General features: G+C 39.4%; 1 protein-coding gene across 2 annotated transcripts in view; it reads left to right on the top strand.

Moving 5' to 3' along the window:
- The window catches only part of LOC121407080 (copine-3-like), a 65,748-nt gene that overhangs the window by 10,050 nt on the left and 36,582 nt on the right, over window positions 1-19,116 (top strand). For both annotated transcript variants that reach the window (XM_041598003.1, XM_041598004.1), the window contains exon 3: window positions 10,890-10,964. In XM_041598003.1, coding sequence (XP_041453937.1) covers window positions 10,890-10,964 — 75 coding nt within the window. The remainder of the gene's footprint in view (window positions 1-10,889; window positions 10,965-19,116) is intronic.

Below are 19,116 nucleotides of genomic sequence, written 5' to 3'. Positions count from 1 at the left end.
ACATGCTATATTTTGAAAATTTTCTGAACATTCACATTGGATTTGTCACTGGTACATGTAGGTCTTGCAGGATTGCCTTCCAAAACACACACTTCACGTAACCTTTTTTTTTAAAGATGATTATTTGGCTGATGAAATATTGAACACAACAGTGGTCTGAACTGTTTAAACTTCTTAGAACCCCCCCCCCCCCATGTTTCTAGGGTTAAAATAGTGTTATTTGAATGCAGCTCAAATGGGAGATCTGAGAGGACATTAGATATTCATGATCTATTTCTTATTGTCTTGCGTTATTTTAAGCCTCAATGATCACCAATTCGAAACTTGGCAGCTCCTAATTTAGGAACCTGTAATCAAGTCTGTATGGACCATGTCTAGCAATTGCATTGTGGGTCACTTTTAATGGCTGTAACGTTGTTATCCTTGACTTCAATTTGACATTTATTTCCTCATTTGGAGGTTTATTTTAAATATAAAATCTGTAGCAAAGCTATTCATTTTGACATGGCTTTTCTTCTGGTAGATATTATTCCTTTGTAGCAAATTAGCTAGGCTTTTTTTCTCAATCTTAGAACTTAAGAATGAGAAATAGGACACAGGTAAAAATTGTCCAGAATTTCTTATACCTTGTTCTTAGAAAAAAAATCTTTCAACATACCGTTTGGTTGGTTTTTGAGGATGTCTTTTTCTCACTATTACACATTTCCCATTATCCATTTCGTTGAATAATCCTTTTTATTTTCTTTTGAATTCCTTCCGGGGGGGGGGGGGGGAGCAGGGAGGGGGATTTTTTTTTACACTTTTACTGCAGATTTCCAATGAATTGTGTGGTTAGATATTTCTTCTGGCTGAGATGATAGCAAGTGAAGCACTTATGATGAGGTTCACCATAAAAGAGGTTTGGGATTTATTTTGTGCAAAATATAATTGGAATTCAGCCCAACACACTTCTTTTCTAATTTGAAATGGTTTGAGTTGCCCAATAAGTTGTAGAACAGAATGGATGAAAGAGGAATTAGGGTCTTTAGTTAATTTTTCTCAAATGTGCATTTAAATCATTGAAATGATTATAAATCAAGGTTTTTTTTTTAAATCATCTTGGTGTGAAAGGGGTCGTTTTCAGGTTTCCCAAATCAGAATTAGGAACAGGTGACTTGCCTGCTTGATGAATGCACTGCCTTGATTGCATGCTGTTCGCACAGTGGATTTACATCTCTATGCTTCGTCATGTAGAAAATGACATTTATGCATCGTTGGGATCTATCAAAAACTCATGATAGTAACATTAGAAGTTAGATATATACGTATTGGGGCCTTATACATGGATTTTAGGGTTCAGGATCATTGTCATTTTATTTTTTTTCTCCCTACATAGAGTACTTCATTTTCACGTCGGTTAACACCATGAATGGATGAAAATTTTACTGTAAGGAATTTAAATATAATTTTGTCGCAGTTGTAATGAGTTGGTGTCACATCAGTATGATGTTGACTGGTAAGCTTTTAACATGAGGTGTTAAAACTGCTACCAGTTGGTGTCCCTAGAGGACAATACCCTGAGGTGTTTAAATTAAACCCTGTAATAACAATAATAACATTATTAATGTAGGATTTGTATAGTGCACGTATCCACCTTGTAGGGTGCTCAAGGCACTCCTATATTACCCCGGCTAAGCTGGTCTGTACACAGCTAAGCTGGCCTGTACACAGCTCTTTAAGGACTTACTTCCTGCTGGTACCCATTTACCTCACCTGGGTTGAGTGCCGCACAATGTGGGTAAATTTCTTGCTGAAGGAAAATATGCAATTGCTTGGAATCGAATTTATTTCCCGTAGATTGAAAGATGAGAGTCTTAACCACTAGACCACGATGCCCCCCTGTAGATTGAATATATCACCAATAGTGTAAAAATAACAACCAAAGGTATCGTAACAACACCCATATTTGTCGAACTAAAACACATAAAATAATAAGCACCAGACTCAAATGGGTTGTGTGTTCCTCAATATGCAACAATTAACACCATAGTTGTTGCTGTGTAGAATGAACCAATCAGAGAAGCCCTGACTGTCTCTCACTATATTACATGCTATGAAAGTTGTTCATGCGCTTTGGAAATGGACATTAATGGTGTACTCCAAACGCTTCTGCAAAGCAAGCCCCATGTGGTATAATTCCTTAGAAATGGACCCTCGTGGCACATCCAAAGTTGACACCAAATCGCACAGCACTCTTCAGAGTGATGTATTACACGAAATAAAGGCATAACACACTAAAAGAAACAGGGTCTAGTGGTGTTTCAGATGCTAATGAATGAAGTCTAATGTGCACCTCAGATAACATGGTGGGGGCAAAAATCATGAAAATATTTAAGAATGTACATAGGAGTAAAGCGACTGATCCTAAAGAAAATCAACCATGATCATCATCACCATCATCATTATCACTATCATCTCCTTCATTGTCACCATCATAATCATTATAGATTTCACTACAATGATTATAGACATCACCAAAACAATCATCAACTCCATCACCTTTTTCATTTACTATCATCACCATTACCACCACCATCATCATCAACAACAATAACAATAACTTGAACGCCTTCATTTCATTGTTCCCCTGAGCTACAGTACTTCTCATGAGCATGAAGTATATGATTTGGTTGGGGAATAAAACTAGCCGGAAAAAAGTCTGTTATAACACTTCTTTGTTAAATTTTGTGTTTTCACAGACCACCAGAAATGTCCTTAAAGAAAACCGCACTCATCAAAATTCATTTCACTCTTGATGGTTTTGATTGAATTGAGTATTCATCAGAAAGGGTTGTGTGCTTTGCAAGGTTGTGGTTATGGTTTAAAAACGAGCATATTACCAGACCAAATCTCTTGAGCTTTCAATTAGTGTTTGAAAACAGGTCTAGCAAAGTTTCGGAATGATTACCATTTTTATAGGCATTAGTCGGTGTCAGTTAACTCAGACTTTTGGTCCATGTTTTCCAAGTAATTTTTAAGCAGTCCATTATAGCCCTTTTTATATGGAAATCCCAAGTTTAATTTGCAAAATAAAAAAAAGATATGATTTGACAATCAATGTCTGAATCTCAGTCCCATTTTCTGTTGTGAAGTGAATGTCTGCGGGGACTTTAATGTACTGGTCATTCTAATTGAATGAAAATTAATTGCTTTTCAAAATTCTTACTCAAGGTTTAGTTTTTTACATGTACAAATATATATCAAAATAAGCAGATGCTGCAAAAGAAGACATGAAGAAGGTTATGATTGTTCTGACAGTGCGTAATCATTAGAAATTGCATTTCATAGTTCCTGAAATGTTTACATGACAGGGTCATATGACTTGTCTATATATGCAATTTATCAGATGGGTCTGGTAAGATTGCCAGCAGTGCCCCCCCCCCCATTTTAAATGAGACACTTTTTTTGTTAGAAAAAATAGCCCCACTCATTCTTGGTTGGGATTCAATATCAGATGTAAACAAAATCTTCATTTCTTAAAGATATAAAGAAAACTGAAGATGAACTGATGTTCTGTATAATGAATATATTTACTTTGCCTATTTCGCTCTCTAGACTAGCAAGAGATATAATTTTTGTTGACACAGTATGACATGGCGAGCCATGGGCGTAAAATTTTGTCCGTGTCCCAGTTACCAGTCTGTTCACTGACTAGTTTTGGTGTTTTTTGTATTAGAGAGAGCCCTATGTTGCTCCTGTGTAATATGAAATAGATTGCATATATGAATCCCCAAATTTTCCAAAGAACTTTAATACACATATGACATAATAATCTCTAAGCCATCAAAGCGCCCTATCTCAGAGGATAGGAATATGTGTAGATGGGAGTTGTCAGAGATGCAAGGCAATGGCTTTATAGATGGCAGAGCTATGACCTCAATGTCCGATATAATTTTTGTGTGTCTTAGACACACATCTCAGGATAAATTCACAAAGTTTCTCCTATAATTAGGTGTAACCGGTATTACCACACTCCACACAGGTAATAGTAATGTCTGCCCTAACTTGTAGTTGAAGGATGTATTCACTGTACCTTGAAAATGAAAGCATGCCTAGATCGGCCTTGTTAGATAGCCCATGTAATTACAAGAAAAGATGGGCATGTATACGGTGATAAAGATCAGTCCTTGCACAGAAGACTTATTTATCTGAGAATTTCCTACCTGCAAAGGATAAAGTGTTTGTATATCTTTCCAAAAATAGTCACCCCATTCCTCCCCCCTCACTGAGTGATATCTTTAGTAGATATGAATATAGTGCAAGTTTATCTTTCCAAGAATTGTTGCCTCACCCCTCCGTCATTCAACATTGCCTTCATTATATTATGGGAACAGTCAAACCAGGGGAAAAGGACAAAGTGGCCACTAGTGACAGGTGGCCTTTATAATAATAATAATAATATTAGTACGGAAGATGTTGATCATCGTGGTAGCTGAATCTGAGTAAAGAAATAAATAATCTGTTGTCTCACGATGCGGCAAACTGAAATTGCGACGTTTCGACTGCTCCTGCTAGTCTTCGTCAGGCAATGAAGTGGACACTCGCTGCGCGCGCCTTTTATACCGTAGGCTACGGGCCGTCGGTGCCGGAACCGCCGTGGTGTGATTGGTCGGCGCAACCGACCAATCAGAAGCCGCGGACGGTGCGATCGCCGTGGGGCTTGCGGACGTCGGGGAAAACCCGTCGGCTGCAGTCGGCGTAGAAAGCGGGCAATTTGCGGACGTCGAGGAGTGAACCGCGGTAGCTGTGCAAAAACTAATGGGGTTGGATGCGGACGTCGGAGGGCGGTCAACCGGTGAACTACGGGCGGTCGTAGGGGGCGCATGTCGGCGAATGGTCGGAAGCCATTCTTCAGGGATGTCAATGCCGTTATCCCTGTTCACATTATTGGGATGAAGACGAATTTGGATAGCCTCTTTAACACGCCGTGTGTACCAGTGCTTATCCCGCGCTATACAGCTTACCTCGTCCCAATTGGGAGGGTGATCTGCATTCCAAGCATGCTCTGCGACTGCCGAACTATCTATGCGTCGGTGCTTGACATCTCTGCGATGTTCTAGCATTCGCTCGTTAACGGGTCTGCCCGTTTCCCCGATGTAAACCTTGTCACAAGCCCCACATGGTATCTTGTAAACAACGCCATCGAGTCTGCCGGGCAGCGCGGGGTCTTTGGGGCGCACTAACTGTTTACGGATAGTAGTGTCGGACTTGAAAACCGCGCGTATGCTGTACTTCTCTAAGTGCCGGCGTAGTTGGCGGGAAATAGAATCGACAAACGGAAGTACGACGGTAGACTTGCAGCGCACAATGTCTTCTTCAGCGACGTTCTTTCTCTTAGTTACACGGTTGAGAAAGGAGCGCGGGTAACCATTGGAAACGAGTGCAGAAGCAATGCGTTGCTTCTCAGCGGCGGTGCATTGTGGTTTCGATACAATGCGTGATGCTCGGTCATAAAGGCATTTGACTACCCCGCGTTTGACGGACTGGGGGTGATGCGAATCGTACGCTAAATATTGATCTGTATGCGTAGGCTTTCTGTACACTGTAGTGGTGAGGCGGCCCTCATCATCCCGGTGTACAAGAGTGTCAAGGAAGGCAATGCGTTGAGGTGTATATGTTCCGTTACGCCCGATTGTTTCATGCATAAGCTCTTTCGCTTACAACACTTCTAAATTACTAGCCGACATACTCGCGCCGCTTGTTGGTAATAATCAACATGCCGTCCGTAACTCCGCTTCTTTTGTGGATTTCTTGCGCAATCAGACCGTACTTGAGCATGAAGTCATGGTCTCTTTCGACGTGGTATCTTTGTTTACCAATGTACCCGTTGAAGCAGCATGTGATGTCGCCCTCCAGCGCCTGGAGGCCGACGCTAGCTTACCCGACCGTACCGATCTTTCTCCTACCCAGGTCACTGAACTTCTTCGTTTCGTGTTGAAGTCTACGTATTTCATGTACGATGGACGCTTCTATGAACAGCAAGAAGGCGCGGCCATGGGCAGCCCTGTTTCTGCTGTTATTGCTAACCTTTACATGGAATCCTTTGAGGAGGATGCGCTTCACGCTTGCCCACCCGAATTCAGTCCGAGAATTTGGAAGCGCTATGTTGATGATACTTTCATTGTTACCGACAGGTCTACAACCGATTGCCTATTGAATTACGTGAACGCGCAGCAACCGTCTATCCGTTTCACTATGGAGAGAGAAGACAATAACCGCATTGCCTTCCTTGACACTCTTGTACACCGGGATGATGAGGGCCGCCTCACCACTACAGTGTACAGAAAGCCTACGCATACAGATCAATATTTAGCGTACGATTCGCATCACCCCCAGTCCGTCAAACGCGGGGTAGTCAAATGCCTTTATGACCGAGCATCACGCATTGTATCGAAACCACAATGCACCGCCGCTGAGAAGCAACGCATTGCTTCTGCACTCGTTTCCAATGGTTACCCGCGCTCCTTTCTCAACCGTGTAACTAAGAGAAAGAACGTCGCTGAAGAAGACATTGTGCGCTGCAAGTCTACCGTCGTACTTCCGTTTGTCGATTCTATTTCCCGCCAACTACGCCGGCACTTAGAGAAGTACAGCATACGCGCGGTTTTCAAGTCCGACACTACTATCCGTAAACAGTTAGTGCGCCCCAAAGACCCCGCGCTGCCCGGCAGACTCGATGGCGTTGTTTACAAGATACCATGTGGGGCTTGTGACAAGGTTTACATCGGGGAAACGGGCAGACCCGTTAACGAGCGAATGCTAGAACATCGCAGAGATGTCAAGCACCGACGCATAGATAGTTCGGCAGTCGCAGAGCATGCTTGGAATGCAGATCACCCTCCCAATTGGGACGAGGTAAGCTGTATAGCGCGGGATAAGCACTGGTACACACGGCGTGTTAAAGAGGCTATCCAAATTCGTCTTCATCCCAATAATGTGAACAGGGATAACGGCATTGACATCCCTGAAGAATGGCTTCCGACCATTCGCCGACATGCGCCCCCTACGACCGCCCGTAGTTCACCGGTTGACCGCCCTCCGACGTCCGCATCCAACCCCATTAGTTTTTGCACAGCTACCGCGGTTCACTCCTCGACGTCCGCAAATTGCCCGCTTTCTACGCCGACTGCAGCCGACGGGTTTTCCCCGACGTCCGCAAGCCCCACGGCGATCGCACCGTCCGCGGCTTCTGATTGGTCGGTTGCGCCGACCAATCACACCACGGCGGTTCCGGCACCGACGGCCCGTAGCCTACGGTATAAAAGGCGCGCGCAGCGAGTGTCCACTTCATTGCCTGACGAAGACTAGCAGGAGCAGTCGAAACGTCGCAATTTCAGTTTGCCGCATCGTGAGACAACAGATTATTTATTTCTTTACTCAGATACATAATATTAGCTGTATTTATAAAGCGCCTTTTGCCTGAGGATACAAAGCGCTGCTATTATCACCCCGGCTTTAGCTCGAGCTACCATCACCGGCACTCAGTGCATGCAAGGAATCAATCCTGCCAGGTACCCATTCACCTCACCTGGGTCGAGTGCAGCACAGTGCGGATAAATTTCTTGCTGAAGGAAAACACGCCATGGTTAGGATTCGAACCTACGACCCTCTGTTTGAAAGTCAAGAGTCAGAACTACTAGATCACAACGCACCTGCATTATAGACCGGTTATATAATACGTGCCCATTCCAGTGTGGAGACAATTCAGGTCTTTCAATTAAAGACACTGTTCTCTGTTGATAAGTGGCCACTAAGACAGATTTGACTATTAATCTTTCTAGGAGCTGTCATCCCACTCCATAATCATTGAATGTTATCTTCAGTAGATATGGATATAGTGTTAGTATGACTTTCCAAGAACTCTCACCCACCTCATTCTCATGTGGTTCTATCTTTAGTATAGATGGAAATATGTGAGTACAGTTAAGCCTTTTTATTGAGGCCACTCAAGGGAAACAGACAAACTGACCACTGGAGACTGGGGTGGGGGATGTTTCACAAAGATTTAAGTATGATTGGGGTCACACTTGACTATCTAGTTGTGCCCGGTATAAAAGGCATGATCGCATTGGTCAGATCTTGCGAATAGGACACCCACTACTGCGTATTGATCAATAAGATTGCATGTTTCATATTATGTCGCGACGGCATCTAAGAAAAATTTAAGTCATACTTAAATCTTTGTGAACCCCCCCCCCGGACTTTTATAGACAAGTTCTATTATATGTTTCTTTAAATGGGGAGAGACAATTGAGATGTCCACTAAAGAATAGTAACTCTAGACAGGTGGCCACTAAGACAGGTTTTACTGTATATCTTTCCCATAATTTCCACCTCACTCCTCCCCCATTGATTGGTATCTTCAGTAGATAGGGGCAAAGTGTCAGCAATTCTTTTAAAAAACTTTCTCCCCAACCCAACCCAACCCTCATTGATTTTTATCTTCAGTAGATGAGGATAAAGTGCTAAACTTTCCAACAGTTGTATCCCCAACACACACTCATTAAATGTTGCTATCAATGGATTCAAATGATTGCATATCGTTCCAAGATCTCACCTCTCTTTGATTGTTATCCCAAGAACTATCACCCACCCCTCCCTCATGAAATGTTATCTTTGGAAGATATGGATATAGAGGTTTTGTAGTTTGCCAAGACCTCACCCACCCCTCCCCTCACTGAATGTTATCCTCAGAAGTTAAGGGAGTGAATGGCCGGAATTCACAAAGTCAGTGGTTTATGCAGATTTCCTTAATTTATTGCATGTACAATAACAATATATCCAATGCTAATACACACTTTCGTCACAATGTGCCAAATTGATGCCTGTTGCCATGGTAAAGCATGCTATTTTATTCATGAGTCCACTGTTTTAAGGAATGGACTCTTTAATTCAAAATGGTCAACAGGCATCAATTTGGTGCACCATGCATCAGCATTGGTCATACTATAATATACTTGGTAAATCAACTGTAATGAACCCAGGAAATCTGCATAAACCATGGGTTCAACTGATGGTTCTCAAAACCACTTCCGTAAATTCGGGACAATATTTCTTTCTAAGAACTATCACAGCACCCTTCCTCCATTGACTGATATCTTCAGTAGATATGGAAATAGTTTAAGTAAATTTTTCCAGGAACTGTCACCTTATTCCTCACTCAATGAATGCTATCTTCAGTAGATATGGAAAAAGTGTTAATGTCCTGCTATGGAATGTTATCTTCAGTAGATATGGAAATAGTTTTAGTATATTTTTTCCAAGAACTGTCACCTCATTCCTCCCTCATAGAATGCTATCTTTATTAGGTAAGGTGTTATTTTTTTCCCAAGAACTTTCACCCCACCCCTCATTGAATGTCATCATCAGTTGATCGGGAACTATTGTAAATACTTCTGAGATTTTTTACACCACCCCTCCTTTATTGAATGCTATCTTCATTAGATAGGGAAATATTGTTGATAATTCTTTTGAATTACTTCACCCCACCCCTGCTGCATTGTATATCTTTCCAAGAACTGTCACACCGCCCCTGCTTTATTAAATGTTGTCTTCAGTAGATAAGGATATAGTGAAAGTTTATCTTTCCAAAAACTGTCACCCATCCCTTTGCTCTTTTAATGTTATTATCATTTGATTACACCCCCCCCTTCTTGAATGCTATCTTCATTAGATAGGAAAATATTGTTGATAATTCTTTTGAATTACTTCACCCCACCCCTGCTACATTGAATGTCTTTCCAAGAACTGTCACTGTACCTCACCCTTATTGAATGCTATCTTCATTAGATAAGGAAATATTGTTGATAATTCTTTTGAATTACTTCACACCACCCCTGCTATATTTTATATCTTTCCAAGAACTTTCACCCACCCCCCTCCCTTATTGAATGTTGTCTTCAGTAGATATAGTGTCAATTTATCTTTCCTTAGAATTTTCACCTCACCCCTCCTTCATTAAATTCTATCTTCATAGGTAGGGAAATATTGTTGATGATTCTTTCAAATTACTTCACCCACCCTTTCTACATTGTATATCTTTCTGACACCGTACCCCCACCCCTCCCTTATTGAATGATATCTTCAGTTAATAGAGTAATATTGATCATTTTTCTTTCCAAGAACTTTTCACCCCACCCGAAAATATTTAATGCTATCTTAAGTGGGTAGAGAGATAGTTAGCTTTCCCAGAAATGCCGCCCCACCCCTCATAACTCAATGTTGCCTACAGTAGATTGGGTAAAATGTTTTATACATCTTTTCAAGAACTTTCACCACACCCCTCCCACATTGATTGTTATCCCAAGTCATGGTCTACCACCATTAGCGTACCTATTGGGGCGGGGGAATGCCCCCTCCCTGATGAGTCATAACTGATCCCTGACGAGCCACTTGAAGACCTTTTTTTTTGCTTGTCAATTTTTTTCTGGGGGGGGGGCTTGTCAAATATTTTAGCGGACGAATTTGCCTCCCCCCCCCTCTGGAAAATCCTTGGTATACTACTGTCTACCACCATTTAGTCTTTATGGTTTGATGAACTGTTTATGAATTAAATTTTCATTTGACAGTGTAAAGACTATGAGAAGATTAGGTGCAAATTAGACCAGCAGGCCATAAGACTGAATAAGAACTAAATTAAGTGTAAACCAATGGCAGTTGGACAAAATTGATGGTAGACCATATTTGGTCTAGCCAATGTGGTATTAGACTATCTGAGAACTAAATCAACTCTTGTAAACCAAGTGAAGATAATAGGTGCCAGATAATTAGGCTACCTCATTATAGGCAATCCACATGATTGAAGCCGTTGTTTATAACTTCTTTCTCTTTTAATCGGTGATTATTTACAGGTGGTGTCAGCCAAGAAAAGTGAGAGAAACCTGCAAACGAAAAGTGGCAAACAAGCAGGCAAAGGAACCATTCTAGTAAGTAATTGCTGCGTTTATTTGTTTTTAAGTGAGGTGTGTATAAATGAAGTTAATCTAAATGATGACAATAGAATTTCCTTCGTTTGTTTGGGTGAATGAATCCCTTGAAACCAGATGAATTAATGAAAAAGAGAAAAAGAAACAGATCAGAACTTTTAAAAAGATTAAATGAATAATAAGAAAGTTATGAACATTGAATATTAAGATCACTAATGCGATTTAGATCCTCCAGTTAGCAATGCAATCAAGATATGTGATGTCTCACATTTACAACTTCCCTTTACTTTGATACACATTTCACTAAAAATCTTATCTGTCATCAGGGGCCTGTAACACAAAGCATTTCAGATCCACAAAATGCAATTGACCTTTTCCCTTGTTCTCTCTCGGAAGTACTAGAATATTATTTACTTTGCTTTAGCTCTAAGTGTATTTATATAATGATTTTGTATAATGTAGAACTTACATTTGTAAAAAAAAAATTACCCTGAACCAGAGATGCCAAGTTCAAAGACGAGCTATGCGTGAGATTTTCTGTGAATCTGAGTGAGATCACAGACATTGTGTATAATGTATATGGAGATAGGCTGTGATAATTGCGTGAGACAGAGATTTTAGGGGATGAACAAGAGTCCAAAATGCTTGAGTCTCACGCATAATGCGTGAGACTTGGTAGCTCTGCTGAACATTAACTTCCCCAAATTTCTTAATATGTATCTTTTTGATGCTCAAACAATTAATAATCAATTTTTTGGGGGAAAAGGATGTCAGAAAGACGGACATGCATTCATTTCACCCATACTATCTGGTATATTGAATTTTGAATCATATAAGTGACATAAAAGCTTGTCTGAGGATGTTATTGACTTATACATGATGAAGATACCGAGTAGGAAGTATATTGCGCCCACATGCAGTGCAGACTATTTGGAGAATGTTTGCGAGGATTTATTGTGTCATGTCGTATAGATGCTGATCAGCAGAGATGTAGTTTATAGTGTCCACATGCATGCATACAACACACTGGCGGATCCAGGATTTCAAAATAGAGGGGAAGCAGAAAGCACAGATTTTTCTAAACTTTAGCCAGATAAAATGGATATATAAATTTCAATGGGTAGTCTTCAAGATATATAGGATACATGCTTTCCTTGTCAGTATGGGTCTTTAGATTGATTGGCTATCCTTTCTTTAGGCTGAGGTCTTCTGATGTTTATCATTGCATGTGTGCTAAAAAATCATTTTCTTCCATCAAAAGTTTGTTTTGCTTAGATTAAGAACAGAATTTGCTTCCATTTTTTCACCACCCAGGGTGAAAAAATGCATACAGGTGTATCTTATCCCATCTTTGTTATTTCTCAACCTTTATTCCCCCTTCTACATGTGCATTTCCAACCCATGTTGCAATTATTATCCATCCATTATTTGACAAAGTTTGCTTTCCAAAAATTCACTTAAAAACTTTAAACTGAATAATACAATTGTCCCTTTTCTTATCTGCCCATTTCCATTTTCATTTCATATCCCAAATTAGTTTGTGCAGGCCCGAAGTTACATAGATTTAACATGAAAATCAAATATTTCACCTCCAGTATTACCTTTCGCCTTAATTGGCTTGACATTAATGGGTGGGCGTACTTCTGTAAACGAACCGTGCTGTTAAGCAGGTCTAACAACAAGACAGCGCAATGCTACAAATATTGTATTACCCAATCATTTTCTCCTCTAGGCAAAAATAGTTTTTTCCTTCTCTACCTCTCAGTTTTCGTCTAAGTGCCAAACTTCGATTGGAATGATGACATCATGGCTGTTTTGATAAGGACAAGAAGCTATTTGGAGACCCGATATTTACTTCCTTGACGGGAACCATCCTAATCGCATCAGCTAAACTATTCAGATATTGATTACCATTACTGTTGTCATTAAACATTTGTAGTGCAAAGTATATTCAGACAGAATAAGAAATAATTTATTAAGATAGATTGAGAAATAGTGTCATGCTTGTTAATTTCAGAAACAATAGATCTTGAATACTCAAGTATATTTTTTGACAGCAAAGATTTATCTATCTCCTGGGGATTGTTTCATGATTCATCATGTCAATTAAATTCACTGACTGATTAGTTCTGAGCCAATCAAATACAAGGATTTTTTATTATCTTATAACAGGAATATTTATTTCATGAAATCGTCGCACGGTTGGTGTTAGCTCCATTTTCAATTGAAAAATAATTTGTTGGTTTTCAGTGCTGTATGATATAGTTCTTTCATTAATGATGAAATCATGCATTGTGAAAGGGCACAAGCACCCGCTTCAGATGATTCTCTCAAAAGCTACTTTCCAGGGCGAACGCCCTTTTTGCCAGCAAAATGCTCCCTTGAAGATTTGAAGAAAAAAATGAATGCCTGTTTAATGGTTAGCTTTTGCCATGACATCGTGTTATAGTTTGAATGGTTAGAATGGTTGGGTATGCATATGAGATTGCCCTAACCCGACGCGACAGTCCGATATGATTACACAAGCCTAATCATGGTTTTTCTTTAAAACTGGGGTCCATTTCATAAAACATAGTATATTTACAATAAAAGTTAAAAGCTACTGAAATCCTTCAATCTGATTGGCTTACAGTAAATTTGTTGTGCATTTGTTATTATAAAAATTCTGTATGAAACAGGGCCTATGTTTTAGCTTCAGAGATGATGCACGATGCAGAGAGGAATCTGATGTAATCCTCAAGCATTCTTGCATGGAAGAAGGAGCGGAGAAGGAGACGGTTTCCTGGAGTAAAAGCCCCGCGTTTTCAATGGGTATTGCGAGGGCTTCTTCCTCATTTTCGGACCATGTTATTTAGTCAGTAAATACCATGCCAGACAAGCAGAGTCTGACAAAATATTGAATATGGATCAAGAATGTGGGTTGATCTGTGGTTCTGCATGGTTGACATTTGCCAGGAATGATGCAAGATTTCTACTTTAATCCATGATGGTTATTACTATTCAAGTCCAGCGTTGTCATGACAAGGAGATATTTATTCATTGCAGGCCCTCTACATGCAGTGTGCCTTTAAAACAAGGACATTGGTTGATTTGTTTGTCTTTAAAGGAGAATGAAATCTTTGGAATAAGATAGCTTGTGTGAAAACAGAAAAATCACAGAAACAGATCAATGAAAGTTTGAGAAAAATCGGACAAATAATGAGAAAGTTATGAGCATTTGAATATTGCTATCAGTAATGCTATGGAGATCCTCAAATTGGCAATGCGACAAAGATGCGTGATGTCACATGTGAACAACTCTCCCCATTACTTTAGTATATATTTCACTTAAATTTCCTCTTTTCTCACATCTATCAGTAGATCATGTGTTCTTTCTATATAGGAGGGCATGTAATACAGATTCTTAAAGAATACATCATGAATAAAGAGTTTGTATCACCACAAGAAAAAGCAGAAAGAGACATTTTGAGGGTATTTTATAGTCCATCAAAGGAAAAGTTGTTCACATGTGACATCACACATCCTTGTCGTATTGCCAATAGGAGGATCTCCATAGCATTAGTGATTGCAATATTCAAATGCTCATAACTTTCTCATTATTTGTCCGATTTTTCTCAATCTTTCTTTGTTCTTATTCTTTGATTTTTCTGTTTCGATACAAGCCTTCTTATTCCAAAGGTTTCATTCCCCTTTAAGAAGGTTGTTGGTTTAATGCAACTGTTTATTAATTCTTGACACAGAATTATCTGTTTTTATTTGGCTATGAAAAATGAATAAAATTCCAGCATTTGAAGAAAACAAATAATGCTGTTACTACTTTGAAGAATAAAAACATGTAAAATAAGACCTCAACTACATAATTTTCATGAATTGTTGAAAATCCATTTTGCACAAGCAAACAGCAAGAAAAAGCCAATAAACACATGTACTTGTTTAACAGAAACACCAAAGGGTTTCTATAGATCAAGAAAGGCCCAAAGTAAAAAGTGTAAGAGATCCTTCTCTATTCTGCACAAGACACCATGTCACTGCCCTTTCATGGAGTTATCGCATATATTTGCCTTGCAAAGGTGTTGAGATAAACAGTATTAGAGGAAACAGGCTAATTGGCATCACCCTTTTTGAAAGCAACCAAATTGCATCGCTCAAGTTCATTGCACTGTACCAAGTCATGTCTTCATATATTTGACTTGCATTACATTTGAAATTATGAGGTCTTGAGAAAAAACACATGAAAGAATGTCTGTGCGTGATGAGCTAAACAATCACTTTGATCTGGGAAGTGTTCATGAATCAAATAATCAGTGACTTTCCTTGAATAAATTCTTCTCTGCCAATCAGAAACAAGGATTTGGTAGCTTATAACAGTTGTCAGTGAAAATCTCTTGATTATTTGTTTCATGACATCTTCCCCTGAATTAGTGCATTTCTAAGTCCATGTGAGTGTTGTTGGAAGGATTTTAGGCAAAAAAAGGTGGAAGAAAGTACATATTTATAGGGGAGAGCTGATGTTGTTGAAACATGGATCTACGAAGCTCATTTCATGTTCTAATATCTGTAAAAAATTTCATTGGTCTCACTTCAGTGGTTTTGAATACACAGTCTATTATGTAACAGTGGTGCTTTTCAGCCCATTCCAAGTTTGCATGCATGCAGCACTGCTGTGTGTTCTGCACTTTTTTCCAGCATTATCTACCCCCTTTGAACATTATGACCATCAAATTCCCTGATCTGACCTGGGAAATCTTGATCTAACCAGGCTCATCAAATCATAACCTTGAGCATGTTCAGAAGGGCAAAAACAATATTTGACAGTTAATTTCATGTTTGATAACAGGAGATGCACAATGATTAAGACAACGGGTCATGTCTGTTTCATGCCTAATACTGCATTTGTGTATTCATTACTTTTTTTATTTAATAAACTACTGTGGTACGTTTATTCAGTACTAACTTTTTAAAAGAAAAAAGGTCAAACTTTTCTCTGGTAAAGTTCCTTTTCGCAAAGGGTGATTAGCTTGTGGATTCCCCTTTCTTTTTCAGCTTTGTTTACTCATCCATCATTCACATTTTCTTTCAAAGTTGGTGCACTGATTCCCCTTATCAATCATCAAACAAATTTAATTTTTTTCTGTTTCTTGTCCTCCTGAACATGCCCAAGCTTATGATTTGATGAGTCTAAATATGATTAGCTTAATGTCCCTGCTCAGATCCTTGATGTGAAAATGGCTTTAATACCAATATGCCATAGGCAATGCAGAAATGCATCAATGCTGCAAACTTGGAATGGGCTAAAATGCACCACTGTTATGTAACAGAGTGTGTATTCGAAACTGCTGAAGCGCAACCAATGACATTTTCATAGAAGTTAGATCATAAAATGAACTTTTTATTCTTGAACATTTATTTGGGAATACTACCACATTTTAGAATTAATTCAGCCCTATGTCAGAGGGACATTTTTTGGGGGACATGCTGTACAACATAATGCAAAGCCTGAAAAAATGCCATAAATTTGTTTGCTAAACTTCTTTAGATGACATTTTGCTTAGTTGTTTTGCTCATTGCAATATATTTTTCAGCCTGAAGTTTCCCTTTAACAAGAGATCTTTAGCCAGGAAAGGATTTAAAACCTTTCTGTAGGTACCAGCATGTTGGCTCCATCAGGTAGGAACTGCGTCATGAGCAAGAGGTCGTGGGTTCAATCTTTCGCTGAGTGATACTTTAAAAATGACTTTGAAAATAGCATCCTCTTTGTAGCATGGCGCTGAACATTTTAAAATAGAAAAGGGTAATGACAAGCTATCATGAAGGGCTTGCTTGGATAACAATTTATTAGATTTGCGTAGCTATTTTCAAAAATAAGAGTTATAGTTCTTATTATGGTCCCCAACTTCTACATATACACAAGTTTTAAGATAATAAGAGATTTGGTTCGAGGCTCAGGGTGAATTCCATGAAACCTCTTGCCAATGAATTTCACTTGCAACTGTGAAAATTTACTGAAATCCTTTATCTAGTAAGCCAAGAGCATATCTGTCATGAAAGTTATTGACACGGTGCTTTGTAAAATCCTCCCCATATGCATTGTTCTAATTCATTCATGAAATATGGAGAATAACTGAATGGTCCTTTGAAAAGCCATGTCTTTTGTTTTTAAATTGAAATTGAGGAATCTGAGCTGAACATGCATCACTTCATTGATATTTAGATTGCAATGGATGAAAGGAAAGTCGCCCCATACCTACAGGCCTCATGCCCATTGATCAATCTATTACATGTCATAGTCGAGAGTTCAGCTCTTAATCTGTGCCAGCCAAAACGTTGACTCCAAGTGCTGTACAATCATCGGCTTTAATCAAAGAATCGGGTATCGGGTGTCCCCACTTGATGGCTATAAATGACGATTCGCCGAGGCACGGCACAAAGGCGGCATTATCCCTCGCGACACGGTGCATAGTATTCATTCCCAAATAACGATCAGAAAATACACTGGCGTTATGACGTCTATGCAAGCTGTCCAATATGTAGGCAATAAATAGACAGAGGGAGAGAGGAGGAAAGAGAAAGAAGAGAGAGATAGAAAGGAAATATCGTGAAACGTCATCAAAGTCTTGATCAGGTGTCGACGTCAGATTTGGATGGCTAAGTGGCTAGGTACACAGGACTGCAAAGCCTACCTTCCTTGCTTGGTCAACAGTGTCAAGGGGTAGGGCGGTGAATGGGGGGGGGGCTTGGAAGATGTGACTCTGGTTATCAGTTCAGATGTCAAAGTCCTATATTGCTTGACTGGGCCTCAAGGTCACCTAGGAAAGCTATTCTTTTGGTGTGCATCCAGTCACATTCCCTTTTCATCTTAAATGAAATGAAAATACATCTGCTGCAGGATGTACCGTTTTTCATCTTCGTTTTTCTTCCAGTGTGTAACTGGCAACATTGTACATTCTTATTTGAGACTCATTTTTGTTATTCAAGCTGAGGGAAATAGACTGAACATGCCCATATATCATATTAGCATTTAGAATAATCCAGGGAACCTTCCCTCTCATTGTTAAAATGTTAAGCTTGGTGTGATAACATAAAGAAAAAGGTTTAGTTAATTGACTTGAAGCTAGAGTGCAACTGCGATTTTAAAGAGCATCAGCTTTACTCCCAAATTACCCAAAGAACAGTTACTTGTTTCTTACCCAGGATGCAATATTCTGATCATGTGGTTTCATAATACAGGGTAGATTTAATACTATTGATATTGCAAGACATACACACCACTGTATTGTGCCAAGGAAGAAAATGATATCCAGTATGCCTTCACAATTTCCTGTTTTTTACAAAATGGAATGGTCATTTAATCTAGTACTAGTTTTCACATATTTTCAACTGTTTTCTGATAAGGTATACTCTGTTTTATAAAGCACATTGGTCTATTGTAGGACATTCTCCGTAGAACTGATCTCCTCAGAAGCAAACTCACCTTTGATATACCATTGGTTTATCAACAAAGTATTTCTTATTCTCCATTATGTTGTTTGAGATTATGTTGTGTTACTTTTCATTAAAATTTGTATTGCAGTTGTAATCATTATCTGGCTGTCAGAAGGGCAGTAGGTTGTGCTTGTCCTGTGATTTTTTCAATTTCTGTGTGGTGGCATTTGAGGGCATTACTTAGCACAAATGTGCACTACACGAAATATACAGTGCATAAAGGATTCAAGTCCTTCTTTCTGACCAACAGGAATATGAGTTGTCGTGTGCATAAGTCCTAATGCACTTATGTCAGCTTGGTGATATGTTTTGGTTGAGTACAGCACATTCATATCTAATGTAGATGACAGTTTTGTCTCTGAAACAGCAATTCACAATGATTTAACCATTTCATGATTAAACTTTATGTGTACACTTGTACATATCATTCTCAATTATACATTTTTGGTCAACATATTTTGACAGACTGCAGGTTGAAAGATTTGATAAATTAAGATTATTTATGTTTACTATGCCACTACCTTCAATAGGTTGGTGCAATCCCTGCATGTTTGAACCTGGGGTGGGGCAGCACTTGGGGTATGTGCACCCCCCCCCTCCCCCAACACACACACCCACTTCCACATTCAGCCCAAATGCGCCTATAGATGCTTTTTTTCCTTTGGTGGTT

This window comes from Lytechinus variegatus, chromosome 2 (genome assembly GCF_018143015.1).
Source record: "Lytechinus variegatus isolate NC3 chromosome 2, Lvar_3.0, whole genome shotgun sequence".
Taxonomy (NCBI): domain Eukaryota; kingdom Metazoa; phylum Echinodermata; class Echinoidea; order Temnopleuroida; family Toxopneustidae; genus Lytechinus; species Lytechinus variegatus.
Note: the sequence above shows the minus strand (reverse complement) of the source record. Positions and strands in the feature narration are given on the sequence as shown.